The sequence below is a fragment of the Anguilla rostrata genome, chromosome 9 (assembly GCF_018555375.3).
Source record: "Anguilla rostrata isolate EN2019 chromosome 9, ASM1855537v3, whole genome shotgun sequence".
NCBI classification, from domain to species: domain Eukaryota; kingdom Metazoa; phylum Chordata; class Actinopteri; order Anguilliformes; family Anguillidae; genus Anguilla; species Anguilla rostrata.
In genome coordinates, this window is record NC_057941.1 from 18,456,860 (window position 1) to 18,475,941 (window position 19,082).

At 43.8% G+C, this 19,082-nt stretch overlaps 1 protein-coding gene across 1 annotated transcript in view; it reads left to right on the forward strand.

Moving 5' to 3' along the window:
- Positions 1-18,615, forward strand: part of LOC135263160 (protocadherin Fat 3-like) — a 36,091-nt gene extending 17,476 nt beyond the window's left edge. Inside the window, exons 11-28 of the mRNA XM_064350830.1 lie at positions 308-504; positions 906-1,059; positions 1,695-1,928; positions 2,269-2,658; positions 2,858-3,072; positions 3,287-3,424; positions 3,853-3,996; positions 4,365-4,562; positions 5,195-6,014; positions 6,435-6,569; positions 7,268-7,425; positions 7,613-8,084; positions 9,333-9,483; positions 10,533-11,155; positions 12,378-12,476; positions 14,512-14,571; positions 16,258-16,323; positions 16,954-18,615. Of these exons, the coding sequence (XP_064206900.1) occupies positions 308-504; positions 906-1,059; positions 1,695-1,928; positions 2,269-2,658; positions 2,858-3,072; positions 3,287-3,424; positions 3,853-3,996; positions 4,365-4,562; positions 5,195-6,014; positions 6,435-6,569; positions 7,268-7,425; positions 7,613-8,084; positions 9,333-9,483; positions 10,533-11,155; positions 12,378-12,476; positions 14,512-14,571; positions 16,258-16,323; positions 16,954-17,453 (4,754 nt within the window). The 3' untranslated portion in view covers positions 17,454-18,615. The remainder of the gene's footprint in view (positions 1-307; positions 505-905; positions 1,060-1,694; positions 1,929-2,268; positions 2,659-2,857; positions 3,073-3,286; positions 3,425-3,852; positions 3,997-4,364; positions 4,563-5,194; positions 6,015-6,434; positions 6,570-7,267; positions 7,426-7,612; positions 8,085-9,332; positions 9,484-10,532; positions 11,156-12,377; positions 12,477-14,511; positions 14,572-16,257; positions 16,324-16,953) is intronic.
- The last annotated feature ends 467 nt before the right edge of the window (positions 18,616-19,082 follow it).

The window sequence follows — 19,082 nt, forward strand, 5'->3', positions numbered from 1 at the left end:
GGGAATTCTGTATGTAATATATGTCATCTCTACAGACAATATAAAGATCATTTCAGACACTCAAATGCAGTTGTTACAGAAAAAAAGACAATTCCACAAAGGGAGATATTCAGTGCTTTCTCATTGACTTTGTCCTTAAAGTGTGTGTGTGTGTGTGTGTGTGTGTGTGTGTGCGTGCGTGCGTGCGTGCGTGCGTGCGTGCGTGCGTGCGTGCGTGCGTGCGTGCGTGCGTGCGTGCGTGCGTGCGTGCGTGCGTGCGTGCATGCTTGTGTTTTTTCATTCATTCATGTGCATGTACAATCCCCAGGTGGGAATCTGGCAGGTTTGTTTGCTGTGGGGTTGGTTGGGGGACAGTGGAAGGTGTATGTGAAGGGACCATTGGACCGAGAAGAGCAGGACCTATTTCTCCTCAACATCACTGCTAGTGATGGGCTATTCATGACCACAACTGTGGTGGAGGTGACTGTGATGGACACCAATGACAACAGTCCAGTCTGTGTCCAGGTAAGCACTGCAGGATTAATACTTGACTGGCTACCTTTTCCTTCCTTTACACCTTGAAGTTTCTTCAGCACTATATATGATTTGATGACCACATTGTGACGGTGTGCTGTCCTATGTTATTCTGTGAGCAGTGCATTCAATTATGTGAATGCTTGATAATTGTAGCAAATGCTAAGATGCCACAAATAGTGTGTCTTAAGAATCTTTAGAAGTTAGTGTTTTTAACATAGATGCTCTTGAATGATGGCCTAATGAATGGACTTTAAAGGTAGACCTGTGTATGTATGCATTTGTGATTTTACTTGTATGTTTGTGTGTGTGCTTGCATGTGTTTGTGTGTGATGCTCTTTCATGGATTTCATTATTGGCTGTACTTGATGGTGGTTGATTTATCCTCTCAGACCCAGTACACAACTTCTTTCCCTGAAGACACTTCCCTCAATAGCATCATCCTGACAGTGCGGGCCACTGATGCAGATATTGGTACCAGTTCAGAGATTCAGTACTCTCTGTTTGGCATCGGGGTTGAGGACTTCTATATGGATGCTAACACTGGTATGCATTTCCATACAGATTGTGTACATGTACAGTGGGCTCCTTGATGTTTTGGGGCAAAGATATTTGGCTTTGTACTTCACAATTCACATGTAGTTAATACAACTGTCCAAAAGCCTAGAATCAAGAGTAGATACTGAAAGCTCTCTTATACCTATACTCAGGAAGCAATTGAACTCACCTGACTACTCAGAAACTACCATGACCCTTGTATACTGAGCATGGTGCCCTGAAATGGGAGTCTATGCATAAAAGTTCTGTCATTTATACAAGGTGAAACCAGAGTGTTTCAATACCCTGTAATAAAAGCTGAAAATCTGCACTTCAGCCTCATTAAACTGTAAACTGTTTGATTACAAATGTAAAATTATGGAGTATAGAGCCAAATCAAGAAGAAGAGAAAAGATGTCCTTGTCCCAAACATTATGGAGCTCACTGTGAGTGAGTGAGTGAGTGAGTGAGTGAGTGAGTGAGTGAGTGAGTGAGTGAGTGAGTGAGTGAGTGAGTGAGTGAGTGAGTGAGTGAGTGAGTGAGTGAGTGAGTTAGTTCTGTATTAATGTTGTTTCCTCTCGTGGCCACTACAGTGACACACAAGTAAACATAGCTTGGATCTCTGGCTCTTTACCCTCATCTAGGGGAAGTGAAGGTAGCTTCAGCCCTCGATCGGGAGAGGACCCCTAGGTATAAACTGATTGCCCAGGCAACAGATGGAGGGGGGCAGTTCTGCCGTGCAGAGATCTCCATGACCCTCCTGGATGTAAATGACAACCCGCCGGCCTTCTCTGCTTCCCGGTACACAGCCAGCATCTACGAAGACGCAGCCCCAAAAGCTCTGCTGACCCGTCTGCAGGCCTATGACCCAGATGAAGGTGAGTCAGCTTCTGTCCTCTGCCTCACTGGTGTATGCTAGCTCAGTTGCTCTTCCCAGCCCAAACAACTTAAATTAAATATTGGTGATGATGTTTTAATTGTAGGGTACCTGCAACCTTGTCCTCAAGGGCTGCAGTGTCTATAGAATGATCGATGTTGGAAACGGAGAAATGTAAAATGTATCACATTGACATCCACAACTGTCATGATCGAGTCAGTGGACTTTTATCACGCAAGATGCTATTTTGGAATGATCTTAAACAAAAACATGGCAGTTGACTTCCTCCATTGTTAAATGTTCAAAATTACCAGAGGTTTTGTATTATATTCTGTCTCCAGGTGTAAACCGTAAGATTTCCTACTTCCTGATGGATTCTGCTGGTGGGACATTTTCTATCGACAAGACCCTGGGGATTGTAGTTCTTGAGAGGCCCCTAGACCGAGAGCTCCGGTCATCCTATATCATCAAGGCCCGGGCCTCTGACCAGGGGGTGGGCATGGCTCTGTCCTCCTCGGTCGAACTGGCCATCACTGTGCTGGATGTCAATGACAACCCTCCAGTTTTTCAGAAAAGGGAGTACACTGCCAGCGTACCTGAGGATGCTGCCGTGGGAACAGAGGTGCTCCGTGTGCGTGCCACTAGCGAGGACATTGGTGTGAATGCTGACATCTACTACAGCATCCGTTCTGGCAATGAGTTTGGGCATTTTAAGATCGATGTTATGACAGGTAATGGAGAGGAGTAGGGCAGGAACATAAGGCATGAGGTTGATATGTGTGCATCATGTGCTGTTACTCTGTGAAGTGGGGACAGTGTTTAAATTGTCCGCTTATTTTCGTTCCATTATGTAAATGTATGATATCTTGTTTTTCAGTAATACCACCGAAGATCTAACTTCACTTCTTTTCGTTGATATCCTTTATCTAGGCACCATCTTTGTGTCCAAGGATCTGGACTTTGAGGTGCGTAAAGGCTACTTCCTGACTGTGGAGGCCTGGGATGGGGGCACTCCTCCTCTGGGAGCAGTCACCATGTTAACCATTGAATTGACAGACGTGAATGACAACGTGCCCACATTCAAGCAGGATGTCTACAACGTCGCAGTCAGTGAGGATGCCACGATAGGGCAGTCTGTCGTTCAGGTACTTTATTACTTTCACATGTGAGGGTAACAAGATTACTATGCTACAGTGCTGATAGAAGTCCAGGTTCCGAGGGCAATGCAGGGGTTGTCCTTCAAGTGGATTTTCTGATACCTGTTGGAGAGATCACCGCTTGTACTCCTAGACGATTCACCATTGAGGGTTTCCTTCTTTTCCTTTACTGTGTCATGTATATTCTCCTTTTTGTTGAAAGGTATTGGCAAAAGACCTGGACAGCCAATTAAATGGACAGATTGTGTACTCGATTGTCAGAGGGGACCGTGGATATCAGTTCTTGATCAATCCAGCCTCTGGGGTGATCAGAGTCAACAAAAACCTGGACAGAGAAATGGTAGGAGCCAGCACAGTACTGACCAGAAACTTCTCCTGCTCTTCCATATCATTCACCGAGGGAGAAGGATCAGACATATCAGGCAACAACTGGGACATTTTATTTAAAAAAAGAGGTTGATATGGTGAGAGTAAAAGGAAGAAAAGTGAACTTGGGTGGAGAATCAAATGCATACAGTATAAAAAACATATATTTCAGATAACAAGTGCAAAAGTATTCACCTGTTACACTGCAGACTAACAGAATGAATTAATATTGTATTACTTGAAATTGTATTTGTACAAGCAGGAAAATAAATGGATGCTTATTAGTCACATACAAGTTATGGGTAAATAAATAAATAAATAAATGTGTGTCTGTGCATTTATGAAGTCCTCCTGATTCGCTCCTCACTGGATTATGTCTCCTTTGTGCTGATCTCTGTACAGATATCCAGCTACTACCTGGTGGTGAAAGCACAAGACAGCGGATCCCCCCCCATGTCATCGGCGGTAACAGTCAACATTGATGTGTCAGATGTGAACGACAACCCGCCTGTCTTCTCCCAGTTCAATTACACCATTGCCATTCAGGTATAAATTTAGCACTGATGGACAATCACAAGCTTCTAAAATACAGGTCTTGAAGTTGAAATATTTGTCTGGGTTCTCAGTGTTCATATTGAATTCTTAATTAAGGATCCCAGTTTGTCAGTTTTAAAATATTCTGTGGCTGCTTTCATAATATATTGTGCATTGTGGAACTTGCTTTTGAACATTTGTCATGTATCCAAACTGTTCCAGTGTTCCAGTGTAGCACTACATTTTGTGAAGGTAATAGATTAATTGCTTGTTTAGTAAGATTATTTTTTCTATTAGCTTTATTTTCATCTGACATACTTTCTGTTTTGTTAAGTGCCTGGAAAGTTGTACGTCTTCAAGTTACTATTTTTTCATATTAGGGGGGCAGTCCTGTTGGCACCAGCATTGTGCAGCTGTCCGTCACAGACCCAGACTCACCCCGCAATGGCCCCCCTTTCGAATTACGCATCATCACTGGCAATGCAGGAAATGCCTTTGTCTTGGATGAGGCTTGGACGCTTAGGTCCAATCACATCCTTGGGCTGGATGGAATGAGGGAATATGCTGTTGAGGTGCAGGTGAGGTACTATTTGTTGCTAGATATTGAATGTATTTATGCCGAATGATAGAAAGTCAACTGTACTAAGAAGTTGCCCCCAATGCTGGTGTTGGAAAGATACAGGGTACTAAGGATTTTGTTGTTATTCAGCACTTAAATGCTCAATTAAAGCAGTTGATCACACTGTTATCTCACCTCTCCAGGTCTGTTGGGTTGAGTTTATTGTTCTTTAAAGTGAAAACATAAAACCAGCCCCCTTATGGCTCCAGGCTTGAGGACCATTGATTTAGTTTTAAATGAGAAATGAAACGTAAGCATGTACAATAGAGAGAATTTATTTCTATTCACGTGTAAGGTGTATTGTACTTGTGTGTTTTCTTCAAACTGTATGGATACATTTTTAGAATTTATTATCTGTATTGTTATCCTTGTTATTTATCATAGTCATTCCATGCACATTTCAAGGCTTGGTCTATTGTCAATTTTATGCTTGTACAAAATAATTTGACAGACAATTAATCTGAAGCAGCTGTATAAATTGAAAGACTTGTAATCACACTAGGAATTTAGACTATGTGCGTGGGAACGGAAAAATAGCTTTCTTTGTCTTAGCCCCGTGGATTTTCTGCCGGTTCTACTCTGTTCCCAAAGGTCCAGGACTCAGGGAAGCACCGCCTGTCGTCCACTGCTTACGTCTTTGTCCGTGTAACCGGAGAGAGCCTCGGCAGGCCTGTGGCCTTGCCCCTGGAGATCCGGATCATCACTGCAGCGGACGAGTTCCCCGGGGGCGTCGTCGGGAAGATCCACGCCACCGCCTGGAACGAGAAGGATGTGCTGTCCTTCAGCTTCAGGCCCCAGCAGAGCAGCCCCTTTAAAATCAACACGTACGACGGGAGGATCATAGCGATGGGGGGCCTGGGCCCTGGCCGGTATTTGCTGAATGCCAGCGTCAACGACGGCCGCGTCTCCGTGGCAGTGGACGTGACTGTGGTCGTGGAGCGGGCGACCGCCGAGATGCTCCGGGACAGCGTCACCGTGCGCTTTGGGAATGTGTCCCCCGAGGACTTTGTGGGTCGGACGCTGCAGGAGCTCGTGAGCGCATTGCGCGAAGTGGTCGGTGCGCCAGACGCCCAGGGCCGAGACACGGTGCACCTGCTGGGCCTCCAGCCCGTGCCTGGGAGGTCCCACCTGGACCTGCTCCTGGCGGCCGAGGCTCCGGACGGTGGCTTTTATGGGGCTCTGCAGCTGGCACGGATGCTCGCTGCCTCGCGGGGACGGCTAGAGCGCGTGCTGCCGATCTCCGACATCCTGGACGGAAGCTGCACCGGCCCAGAATGCCGAGGGAAGCCTTGTGAGCAGGTCCTCGATCTGGTGCCCGATGCGTTTGTGACATACAGCGCTGCAAGGTTCAGCCTTGTCTCCCCACGGTTCAGCAGGACTGAACACTGTGCCCTTCCTGAGGCCTGTATTGGTGAGTTTCACCAATAGAACAGCAAACTCTCTGATCAGTGAGTGTCAGAAGATTGCCTAATTCATTAGTTTCAGCAAATACTCTAATCTGTAAGTTTAAGAGAGAAGTGGCATAATCAGTGATTTATGGCCACAACAACTATGGCGATGGGTTGCAAGCAACAGCAAGAATCTGCATTGTGGTGCTTCCTGCAATCAAACACTTAAATGTAATTGTGTAAATCACATGTCTTTGGCTGAGATACAGTGATCCTTAAAACCCTTCATCTGGAAACAAGGAATTATCCAGGCTATCTGGTGATTGTGCTCTACTAATACATATGCATGCAATATTGGTGGGGTGATACCTGTTCATTAGAATTTTGCTACAAATCCAGTTTAAACTGAGACTACATCAAAACCTTTCACCAACCTCCCACAGGTGGTAACTGCACACCTTCCTCAGAGCTGTGTGAGAGTCAGTCCTGCCCAGAGGACATGCAGTGTGCAGCCACAGGGGGCGCTCCAGAGTCCTATACCTGCCAGTGTTTTCCAGGCAACCTGAGCCAGTGTGCAGGCAAGTGCAATTTACAGTAAAATATGTCAATACTTTAATATTATTGTATGGCAATATGGTCTTTAAGATATGAATGTGTAACATATTGTTTCCATTTATGCTTTTGAAAATGTAGAAAACTTATCATTCAGCTTGTAAAGTTGGGAGAAAATGATTAATGACAGCCACATATCTGTCCGATTCTGCTTATGAGTATTGCAGGGGCTCAGGTTTTTCCTCACCATCCTGGGAGGGTGGAAATGGTCAGTCAGAACTTTGTATATGGAAGCAATAATGTTGGATGGGGTGTGAGTTCAGGAGAAGGAAAGGAAAAAAGAAAAACCTGCTGCTTTTTTTAGTTTTGTTTACAGAGCAGCATGCAAGTTAAATTTCGTAATGGATTTACAATTTTGAGCTCATGGAGATGATGGTTTGATTTTTTCCCATAACTTTTGGGACAAAGACATGTTTCTTCTTGATTTGGCTCTGTACTCAACAATTACAGATTTGTAATTAAACAATTCACATATGGTTAGTGTGCATTCTCTTTTATTGAAGGTTATTTTAATTCATTTTGGTTTCACTACGTATAAATGGCAGCACTTTTTTTATACATACCCCCCCCCCCCCCCCATTGCAGGGAACCAAAATGTTAGGGACATATTAATATTAAACTAAAGTAGTCATGATTAGTCATATGTCTGTCTGTCTGTCCTTAGGTAAAACCCCCCTCACTTTCACTGGAAACAGCTACATTAAATACCGAGTACAAGACGGTAGTAAAAGTAGCCAGATGAAACTGGAAATGAGAATCAGGACACTGCACCGCCAAGGGGTCATCGTGTACAAACGCTCTGAGCCCTGTTCTGTACTAAAGGTGAGCTCTACACACACACACACACACACACACACAACTCACTACAATATACAATATTTGACTTGGATATTTGCCTTCTGTCTAATGATGTGTAACTCAAATAAACCTCACTGAACTTGCCCACGAGCATGGAAATTTAGCATTCTCCTCTCAGTTCTGACCCTCTACCTGTTCCCCTACTGGGCAGATCGAGGAGGGAAAGCTGCAGTTACAGCTCGACTGCGACAACAGCCTGGGTATCTCCAGGAGGCCGATCAACGATGGAGCCTGGCACGCCGTGTCCCTGGAGCTGATGCCGAACCTCACGGTCCTGTCGCTGGACGACAGCTTCGTGGAGCGCCAGTGGCGCCGCGCGTCCGTTCGCCCCTGGCCCCTGGGCGGCGACGGCTCCTTCTTCCTGGGGGCGAGGGTGGTGCCTCCTGACCTCGACCCACGGAGCAGCGCGCAGAGCAGGGGGCCGCGTGCTCGGGGTGGGTTCCGAGGGTGCCTGAGCTCGGTGGTCCTGAACGGCGTGGAGCTGCCCCTGCAGAACAAGCGTAGCGGCTACGCAGAGGTCATGGGTCTGACTGAACTGAAGCTGGGCTGCGTGCTGTATCCGGACGCCTGTCAGGGAAGGCCCTGCCTGAACGGCGGAAGCTGCACCAGCCTGTCATCTGGTGGTGAGTCTGTGGATTTTTGCTGCATTGCTCATTCTGTTGCTGACTGGTACTGTGTTCAGTCTCATTTCTTTTGCATGATTAGAAAGTGCACTAAATGACCTTAATAAGGATTGGCAGGTAATCCCCCTTTAGTTAAATAAAGGTCGCATGACAAAGGCCAATGTTACACTGATGAGTGAAGCTGGAATTCACACGGTCTGTGGAGGTTAGAAGATATTTATACTCTGTCTGTACGCTCTGAATGTGGAAATAAACAATACAAAAACCTACGTGGTAAATTAATTAGTGGATGTATACAAATCCTTGTGTTACATAAAGAGCAATACCACAAAACACTCAACTGAGAAAATGAGTCAATTGCCAACTGGCAAGGATAGTTTTTCTGTTAATTTGTATGATTGCAGATGGTATGTACTGTCTTTACCTTCTTAAAACTGGGGGAAGCAGAGAGAGTTTCAGATAGACATGGAATCACAGTACAACCAGTATGCACCAGTTACTTACAGACTGCGCTACTCAGCCTCCCAGTTCTAACTGAGCTCACAAAATTTAAACTGCTTCAGAGAAACGACCCTCTAATGGTCATTTAAATGACCTCTACATTTCTTCTCCCAAGTTCTCTGCCCACCCAAAGACTGTCACTGGTCTGTATTACAGGAGTACGCCAAGAGTATGCCTGCTGCAATTAGATGTGTTTGTGCTGGGTGCTGGAAGAGATGAGACTGTAAATGCCATTGCACCAACAGTCTTGTCTGAAGAAAGTAATTAGCAGTGGGCATATGAACAGCATGCAACTCCCATTACCACTACCTTTGTTTTCCACTACTGCTGTTTTTTTGTTGTTGTTTACTGGCATCACTGCCTGCGTTAGCTGTGCTGTATTTTTCAAGCTTGTCTTAGTGTGTTCGTTGGCACTGTCAGTCGGCCAGCTGTTAAACTCCAACAGGTGACAATAAAAATTCAGAATATTATCAGAATGTAGGTTCAGAGATGGTGTTTGAGTATGGGTGACAGAGAAAGGGTGTTTTCAGGTGAAATGCTGTTTGTAGCACAGTTGGTTTTATTGAACAATTATAAATACATGACAAAAGCTTTGGAAAATGTACGGTGACAATAACATGCTAACATTTCAATGCTAGGTGATTAATTTGTTCCACTCAGGATCTTGTACAAGTGAGTCTCCTGATGTGGTTATGCTTAGGTGTAAACCCAACCCATTGACAACTGAAGCTGTTTTCTCTGGATCAGGTTATGAATGCAGCTGCACCTCAGAGTTTGCCGGGGAGCGATGCGAGACACAGATTTCCATCTGTATCCCCAATCCCTGTCAAAATGGAGCCTGCCGGTCCATTGAGAGCAGCTTCCTGTGTGACTGCCAGAGGGGATTTACTGGCCTCATGTGAGTGTCTAATTCATCTAAACCAATATGAATTTGTCCATGCCTCAGTCAATAACCGTTATTACCGTATTACCTACTAAATCTGGAAAATTTGATAAAGTCTAGGTAATTACATGGTGTTTTAAAATGCACAATGAAGATTATATGACCTCTGTCCTCTTAATAGTCATTTATGTGCATAATTTAGTGTATGCATAAGAATCTCCTAGAAAAATAAGTACTGGTCTCAGTTATTCAGCAGGTGGCAGCAATGAGCTAATGCAGAGTACATATTTGAGTGAACGGTCGACTTGGTTAGCATCAGTGTACATTTATTTTAGAGGTGTGTGTTAATTACTATGACTAAGCCATCTGGTTTTGGTGGTAATGTGAGCTTTGGTCCAATAAGTGAAAATAACTCCATGATTTTAGAGAAAGCAGTTTTACATGATTTATTTGTTTTTAAAGACATCATGGGCACACTTTTTTGTTTATAATATGTTTATATTGGTTAGTATTTACCGAAGCAATTCAGTTTAAGGGTCTAGTTGTGCTCCACAGGGATTTGAACCTGTAACCTCTTGATTACAAGCCATTTTCAACAATGGCATACTCCTGCCCATTGCCTTTTTTCAGCTGCATAAATAAGTTTTTCATTTCAACTTGCATTGCAGTTTATCACAAAAAATATTTAAATTCAGTCATGATCCCTGAATTTACGTCATCCTGGTGCAACACCTGTGACTTTGAAGCAAACCTTCTCTTAGTGAAAATTGACGTATTCACCTGGGATGACTCTCCAAATCTAAATTTTCTCACAGCAAAAAAAAAACTAGCAGTTGAAAGAAAAGGAACATAAGCGTTTCTGAGCAGTCAGATGCTTAGATGGTGCCCTGTTTAAATTACAGGGAAGGGTATGATTACCCCTGGGAAGCATTTTCATCATCACACATCAGTGTGAGGGAGCAGACGTATGCTTTTGCTTCAAAGGAGCCCGTCAGCTCAGGCAGTGGAGCGTGGGGAGGGAGAGCAGATAGAACAGGCTCTCAGTGCTCCGCCATCTTTTGCAGGTGCGAGGAGGATGTGAACGAGTGCGAGCGGGAGGAGTGCGACAACGGCGGGACGTGCGTGAACACGGTCGGGGCGTTCTACTGCGACTGCGCGGAGGGGTACGAGGGACCGTTCTGCGGCCGGCCCGGCCCCACGGCGCCCGCCCCCACGGTGCCCGGCATGCAGGCCGAGGCCCTCTCCTACGTGGGCCCGGTGGAGCTGGTCGGCATCGGCGTGCTGGTCTTTGTCGTCCTCGTCCTCCTGGTGCTCTTCCTCGGCTTCCACGGGAAGGTCTTGCACCGGCGTCACGCGCACGGCGACCTGCCGCGGCGCGTCAACCGGGGCTCCTCCTTCCCGCCCGTCAGGGTCGCTCCCCGCGGTGTGTACCCAGACGGCGTGGGCCCACCGCAGGTCCTCGTGCACCCCACGGCCTACACCCTCCCCCGCATCCACAGCGGCCCGCGTGCGGAAGCAGGCGGCCTGGTTGACGGACCGGGCCTGTCCAGCGCGGAGGCGTCGGCCCTTCGCCTGCTCCGCTCCGAGTCTCCACGCCGTCTCGCCACCCGGCGGGGAGTGGCTGTCTGCAGCGTGGCCCCCAACCTGCCCCAGCACTCCCCCTGTCACTCTGTCTGCAGCTCCACACGTAAGGCGGCTGGAGGTTTGGGGCCTGGGGGGGAGTGAAGTACAGGGAGGGATGAGGAGGGTCACTAAATCACTATTCACTTTGCACAGGAAGGCCTGTAGCTCTATAACTGATTCAGTGTTGCTGAAAGGTTACAACATGGCTGGCATGAATAGTTGACTGCATGGAATGTGAAAATGTAGTTTTAAGGATGTCAACAATGGCTCAATGTTGATCTTGGCAAGTGTTGTCCTAAGGTGTTTAAGTATAGACACAAACATATGCACGCAGCTTGTCAGCACAGGAGCATCTCAATATTCAGAGTAGCCAAATGCTTACTGTTCAGTTCCTGTGACTGCAGGGTTGCCAACTTTTCTTAGGTGGTTGAAGGGTAGTGGTGGTGGCCATTCAGATTGTGGCCTGATCCCCGTAGTCTCTTGCTTACTCTGTGTCAGTAATCTGCAGCAGAGCGGAGTGGTCGCAGTGGCGTGTGAAGTTGAATTATGTCCTGTAGTTAGAAGACGGTTGTCCTGTTGGCTGCAGTGTAGGCTACAGTCAGCTGGTAGCCATTGGAGTGACCACAGCAGGGGAGTGACACTCGAGAACTTTGGAAGGTTGAAGACCAGTCCGAGTAGCAGTGGCATTCGGCAGGATGCCATGTGGTTGAACTTTTATTTTAAAATGTGTGTCATTTAACTGAAATGAGTATTTCCATTGCTTCTTCATGTTCTAAATGCACATATTGTGCCTCCCTGTATTCTTCCAGATATGATTGTAGATCTTCATCCACAATACAAATTATTTCTTCATAATATCAGATTGCCACAACAAAGCAAATGGTATCTGCAGCTTTGCAGTGTGGCACAGAAAGTAGGCCAATATAAACAATCTCCCAACACATGAAAAATTCAATAAGCATGCAAATACACAGATAGGAGGAAAGATTGTAGTGCTGTGAGATGGCTCCAGTACTGGTGTTCTTCCCCACACCAGAATGTAAATTTAGAATTTTGTCCTTTCTGCTTGGCATCCACCTTTTCAGAGAGAGAAGAGCATGATGGGATGGCATATTGACCACAAAGAACACGTACACATGCAATAGAGAGGCCTCACACCATAGAATTCAGAATTAATTCTAGCTCTATATGCAGTTTAACTGCGTGTTCTGGTTTCCGTTCTATGTTCTAACACACTCACTCCCAGGATTAGATGCTTGATCCCGGACCTCCCTCCTTTCTTGCAGTTAAAGTGGCAGACATGGTCGAAGAGGTCACCAGTTTCTCGGGCAGTAACTCTGAGGTTCAGTCTCTCAGCTCTGTCTTCTCTGACTCCTGTGACGATGGTAAGGCATACCTAATCCAATAGTACCATGCCTAAAATTTATCTAATGCTATAGAATTACAGTACGTCATAGATAGTAACTGGCAAATTGGGCTATACGCTATGTGCAAAGATTGCCTGCCCAACTGCATTTAATCGTACAGTGAATTGCCCGTTCATACATTTTTTTTCTAGTGCTCAGGCAGCCTCATTGTGATGCCTTTTTCAATTGAAAAAAGCTCTACAGGAAAATCCTTCACATTCTTAATTATTCCCATTTTCACACCACTTTGAATAACAAGTCCCTATAATAGCTCGCAGCGTGTTATTGAGTACCTAAATTATTATTTTCTCATTGTAGTTTAAGCCCATCAATATTAAATGTACTATTCTCTATGGTAATTTATCAACTAACAACACAATATATTTATATTTTTTCTAAGCAGATTATCTCAAGGGTAGTTTAGATAACAGTTAAGTGTTGATTGTTTTCGTAAGGACCTTGAAGATAATAGTTTAATTTTGTATTTGTAATTCCATTTTGTGTAATTGGCAGATTGACAGTTTAGCAAAGCAAAGGATTACCAAACTAGAGTGTTTTACAACTGTCTGGAGGTGTCGCACCTTTTTCACCATCCTTCTATAGTGCTGTAGTTTTACTGTTAATGATTTATGCTACTGATCCACATGCCACTCAACGATGGTTCTGCTCCGTCTCCCTCCATTCGGAATGCTTGTGTCTGCACCTATGCTTTCTGAGGTAGAGCTGAAGGACAAGACCTTCAGCAGGAAATTGCAGTAGAAATTTGCGTTTTTAATTTTCACAGTACAAAATCCTCCAACAGATATTATTGAGCACCCCCCCCCACCCATACCCGCCACCACAGAAAAACACAGATTGTGTGAGTAAAAATCCTGCATCACACAGATTCAGGAGATAGTGGGGTCTGGCAGCCTGATTACGACCTGTCCAAATAACCGTTTTTTGCAGTAAATGTGAGTTGCTGAATCAGTGTACACAAGAAAGGATTCATTCAGGTTTAAGTTTGAGTGTCCATTTTTCTGTGTTTTGTTCTCACCTGCTGACTTGTGCTGAATTGGTCCCTGGCAGCTGGCAGGGGGTTATTTTGTGTCTGGACTGTCTTTTTGTACTGCGTGTTACTCATGAAATATAATATCAGTTATTCAATCACAAATGGAAAAAAAAAGAAATGTAAAAGGGACAGTTCACTTGCTGGGGTTTATTGATATTACTGTATTTCAGTTTCAGTGTTCTGATGACCTGCCCACTTTACCATTGCTGGTATAGGGGCATTTAGGGGTTTTCAATAAAATACACTTAAGTGACTCCAAAGCATCTTTTCCACCGATGTTCTGTTTTCAGTGGCTGTCTATATGATCAGATTAATGGTATAGCATTTATTCACAATTCTAATTGTGTTTTTATGCCGTGCCGGTACTTTTATCGAGCGCAGTAGTCTCAATGCGGGCACCATACGAAATTATGCCAATGGAAAATAATATTAAATGAAATTTTTAATCATACATACTGGAGGCATAGCATCACTCTACTAGCTGCACTGGATTTCCTTTTTCCTTGTGTGTATTTCCTTGCTTTACCCTGTACACGCCATCATAACACTGGCAGGACATCAGAAACAGCCCTAAATACGTAGATTAAAAAAAAAACTGTCTGGGCCAGTGGAAAACATACATTTTAACTTAAATAATATCATAGATCAAATTATATTGACAAGCCCCTGACAAATTATATTGACAAGTGATCTGCAATTTTAAGTGTAAAATTAAATCATATAAAAAGGCAAATTCCCATGATTGCTAATATAATTCAGCTTCTTTGTGCTAGTTTATTTGCTGTAAGTAAAAGTTTTAATTTAATTGCATCTGTGATGCAAGTGAAGTGATTGATGCCTGTCTCAGAAATTTGTGACTGACATGGACAAGAACTGAGTGTTAGACCTAACAGCAATGCTAATGCTAATGCACGCATCCATCCACTTTCCATCTGTCTTTTTCTCCACTCTTCCTCCCACAAGCCTCAATTGTGACTGTCGTTCATCAGGACAACAGTGCAGCCAAAACCACTGAAAACAAAGGTACTTGCATCTTTTGGTTAGTTTCAGGTTTTATATGTGCATGATTATTATTTCCTAATCAAGATATGAATGCTATTTTCTGTTAAAAAAAATTATATCTGTATTGACTTAATCCAACAAAATTAGGCAGCATATGGTTGTTGCCAATTCTCTCATCATCATTATTAATGTATACGTCAGGTTCCAGATGATTGTCTTGAATGTTTGATTTCGAGTAAAGCAGTGGCCTTCCTTTTGTGTTAAATATATTTATTTAGCCCCTGGATTTGAGTCATGTTGGTTTCATATATTCAATTCTCATGTTCATGTTTTCAGATTCAAGTGCCAGAATTTTAGCTCACCTGTTTAATGAATGGGTTTTCTTGCTCAGGTTATTCAGGACTGAGATGCAATTAATAAAGCCCCCTATTGAACCAGAGACATGCTGGCCTTCTGGGGCAATTCTGATTGAATTTTTCAAAAAGATGTAAGGGAACAGAGGTGCACCAGAGATTAAGTGCCCACAGGCACAACACTGCATATCCAGGAGCAAAATCTTACCAGAAAGTGTTTTCAGGTTTAAAACCTTGCTTAAGATTTAACTTTTTGATTATTGACCATTTCAAGTTTTGAGCATGTACACACACACAGACGCACACACACACACACACACACACACTCATTTAAACAATAAACCACACTTTTCCCACTACATCCAATTAATTAGAAACTTTCAGCAGAAATTTCTTGAACTGTGATTCATCTACTCCCCATCGACCCTACTGCCATATATGTTCCTCTCTCTTCGGATTGTGCTAGTGGTGTATTAAACTCACAAAAAGGCCCAACACCTGCTGTATGTTTTGTGTGAACAGTGTTGTCAGGCTGATGAGAGTGAAGTTGTAGATCCAGTTCTACACAATAACATATCCAGGGTTATCCTACACGATAATCATTGCATTATGGTCACTCCAACCTGTTTGTGTAAGAGGAGGGTAATGATCTTGAATCAGTGCTTGGAGGCAAAAATCTATAAAACAAGTGTCTTGTGGAGGAAAGAAGATATCGGTTTACATGAACAACAGCTGTCAAAGACAACAGCTCAAACTGGCACCTGTCACTTAATATGGCCGCTTACTAATTTTATTTCAGTTCAGTTTTATTTGTATATTACTTTTTTTACAAATGGCATTGTGACAAAGCAGCCTCCCAAGAGCATGCCTAGGGTTACAGTGGCAAGTAAATACTCCCTGTCTGGTAATAGGAAGAAACATGGAACAGAACCTGGCCTAGAGGGGAGAGCCCATCTGTCGCTGGCTGGCACCGTTAAATGAAAAAAGGCTTATCAGTCAAAAGGACAGCTGTTTTTGTCAATAACTTGAAGGACCAAGGAATTCCATTGTGCTTTAGTTTTGTTATAGGTATTTCTTTATCGGATCGGCATGGTCCTATTTAATTCACTTAAGCAAACCGTAAGTTGGCAGATTTTCTAAGGGTCTGGGGTTGTGTGTCCAAAACCCTGCATTTTTTGTCTGTCTGTCTGTCATTGTGATTCTGATTGCCTGGCTTTTTAGCCTAATTTGTTTTAATAGAGTGCAATATGAGTTAATAATTGTGTTTGTTTACAACTGTTTTATGTCTTGCTTTTTGGGTTCTTCTTGTTTGAACTTTAACTTGGTCTCTATATATTATCTTTTTTTATTCCAGAGGATTACCCACTGGATCATGGGAACCAAATTTGCTTTGAAATTGTCAAAGATTATTTTGTGAACTGTGAGTGTTCTCTCATAAATTGCACCCTCATCTTACACCTTCTGCATGTGTTGCTTGCGCTTACTTCCTTCGGAGGTGTGTGAACATCTTTAACATGTTGCTCTCAAAGGGATACACAGATGTGTGACTGTTGCATGATCTCCAAAAGCTTCTGCTACAGATCAGTATCAGCCATAGCTCCTGGAATTATGCATCGGTGTGTGTGTTTCTGTGAGTGAAAGGTAGCTAAATTAGGGATCAGTATGTGAAATCAATTAATCAGTTTGATGATTCTAATCTCGGCTTGGAGCCTTTCTGTGTGGAGTTTGCATGTTCTCGCCGTGTCCGTGTGGGTTTCCTCTGGGTATTCCCCCCACAGTCCAAAGACATGCAGGTAGGCTAATTTGAGACTCTAAATTGCCCATAGGTATGAGTGTGTGAGTGAATGGTGCGTGTGCCCTGTGATAGATGGGTGGCCTGTCCAGAGTGTATTCCTGCCTCTTGCCCAGTGCACACTCAGATAGCTTCAGCACCCTGCTCAGGATACGTGGGTATAGATAATGGATGAAGTTTGTTGATTTTAAGGGGAACAGAAGCTAACCAAAATCTAAGATAATCCTCCTCTCTTTCCTCCACCCCTGCCCTATGTAGCCTACTGGGGCACGCCTGACTGGATATCTGGTTCTCGCCTCCTGGAAATTGATGACGCACCCAGACTTGAGTCTCGGGGCAGCGCCCGTGGCCTGGATGGAGCTGATTGCTTTGGGGGGCACGACACTGAAGAGGGACGCCGCCAGCCCCCCATGCCCCTCCCCGAGGGTCACTATGACACCCCTCCGGCAGCTCGTCCCGTCTTTGCAGAGAGCCCCCTGAAAGGCCACCGCATCCGCACGCACGTTCATCCAGGCCCTCTCTGCGGGAGGGAGGCCAGCCTGGGCATTTGGCGAGGGGGGTTCGGCACCTTCAGACCGCACCAGGAACCAGAGACTGGAAGCTTGGCGGGCAGCGAGTTGCCGACCCCTCATCTGTCTAGCATCTCTTATTCTTCCCCACTCTCGGTCTCGGATGGCAGCGACTACGAGAGCGTGGATGAATTTTTGGTGGAGTCACCTCAGGAATTTGGAAACGGTCATCGACGGACACAGGTTTGACCCTTCTCATGTATTACATGTGATATACTGCATGGGCACACTCATTGCAGAAGAAAACCAGCGTTGTGTTGAATAGCTGCTCACAGCCTGAGCCCCTGGCTGATAATTGTCCAGTACGTCAAGGATTTACTTCAGCACTGAACATCACAAAACATTTAATATGCTGAAGGTTATAAATGTGAAAAGAAGCATATGGCCGTAACAGCTTTGTTCCATCTGTCCACTGAACTATTGAAGGTCCGCTGCATAGGAAACATTGTACTTGTCTTGTGATAAAAATGTAAAGGTAGGGGTTAAGCAATGTGTTGTTTCTGCTAGAATTCACACTACACCTTGGCAGCAAACCTAGAGAGATTATTCAATTTCCCTGGCACACATAGGAATATTTGTGTTCTCTGTTGCTCACTAGTGATACTGCATCTCTTATATGTGGTATTTTTGATTCCATTCAATAACAGTGATTTGATGAACCCACATTTTATAAACTGTGTTTTCCTCAACCAGAAGCATACAGATTTGTGTATATTGGTGTAATGTTACACATTCATGCAGTATTTAATTCAGCCATGGTCTCAGTCCAAGGTCACAGTTTCCTTTCAGGGAATTGTGTTTGGCCATGGTCTTGGTGATACTATTGGGTGCTGTCATCACAAAGGTATGTATGATGTGAGTTTTTCAACTTTTGGCGGGTAATTGTGTGTGCATTGTTTTCTAAAATTTAGGGAATTGTGTCATGTCAGCTCTTTTGTTGCTTTCTTGTTGAACATTAAAAGTACTCCATTGTTCCTAATCCTGATAACGGTAAAGCCCTCAGGGTTACTGTGGGCGATGTGTAATGCCAAGTGCATTCCAAAAAATTGTAGCATCCCTCCTAAACAGTCACTAATGTCAGTTAACTGGAATCTCTGTAAAACTGTAATATTGCTCCTAATGATGGTTAGCTAAGTAGGAAAAAAATGTTATGTGCCATTTGTTTAAACTATTTTTTAATGTATTCCTAATGTTCCCAGTAAGGCAGATTTACGATTGTTATACTGTTAACATTTTTCTAAATTTACATTACATTAGTAGGTTGTCCAAAAGAAGAATTTGTGTCGACATTTACTGTTGTTTCTAAGTTGAATTTCATTTATAGATTGTGAATGGTGTAAAAAAAATTAGAAGAAATAAATTATGTGAAACCGTAATTAACTATATTTTGTCTTCATCTTGCCTTCAGTAGAACAGATGAAGCATGAACTTGCATATTTGTTGTTCTGGCCCCTCAGTGGTGTAATGAAATCCTCACTACTGTCAGAACAGCTGAGTCACTGTCCATCTTCTACAACAGACTGTAAATGAGCCTATTTAAACTGCACCATGGCTCACCTAATGACTGAAATCTTTCACTCGGGTTTAGTTTGGATCATGCTTGAATATAATCGAAAGTCTGTGCAAGGGAATTTCAAATTGAAATCTAATGAACCAGAAAGACCTTAAAGAGACAAATCTGAGCAATATCTATATGTACTAGCACACAGGTCATTTTCCTACATAATTTAAATGTATTGATGTACTTAAAGGGAACCTCCACTAAAGGTTAAAACAAATGTGGACTCAAAATTCAGAGAATTTTAAACTTTGATTTCT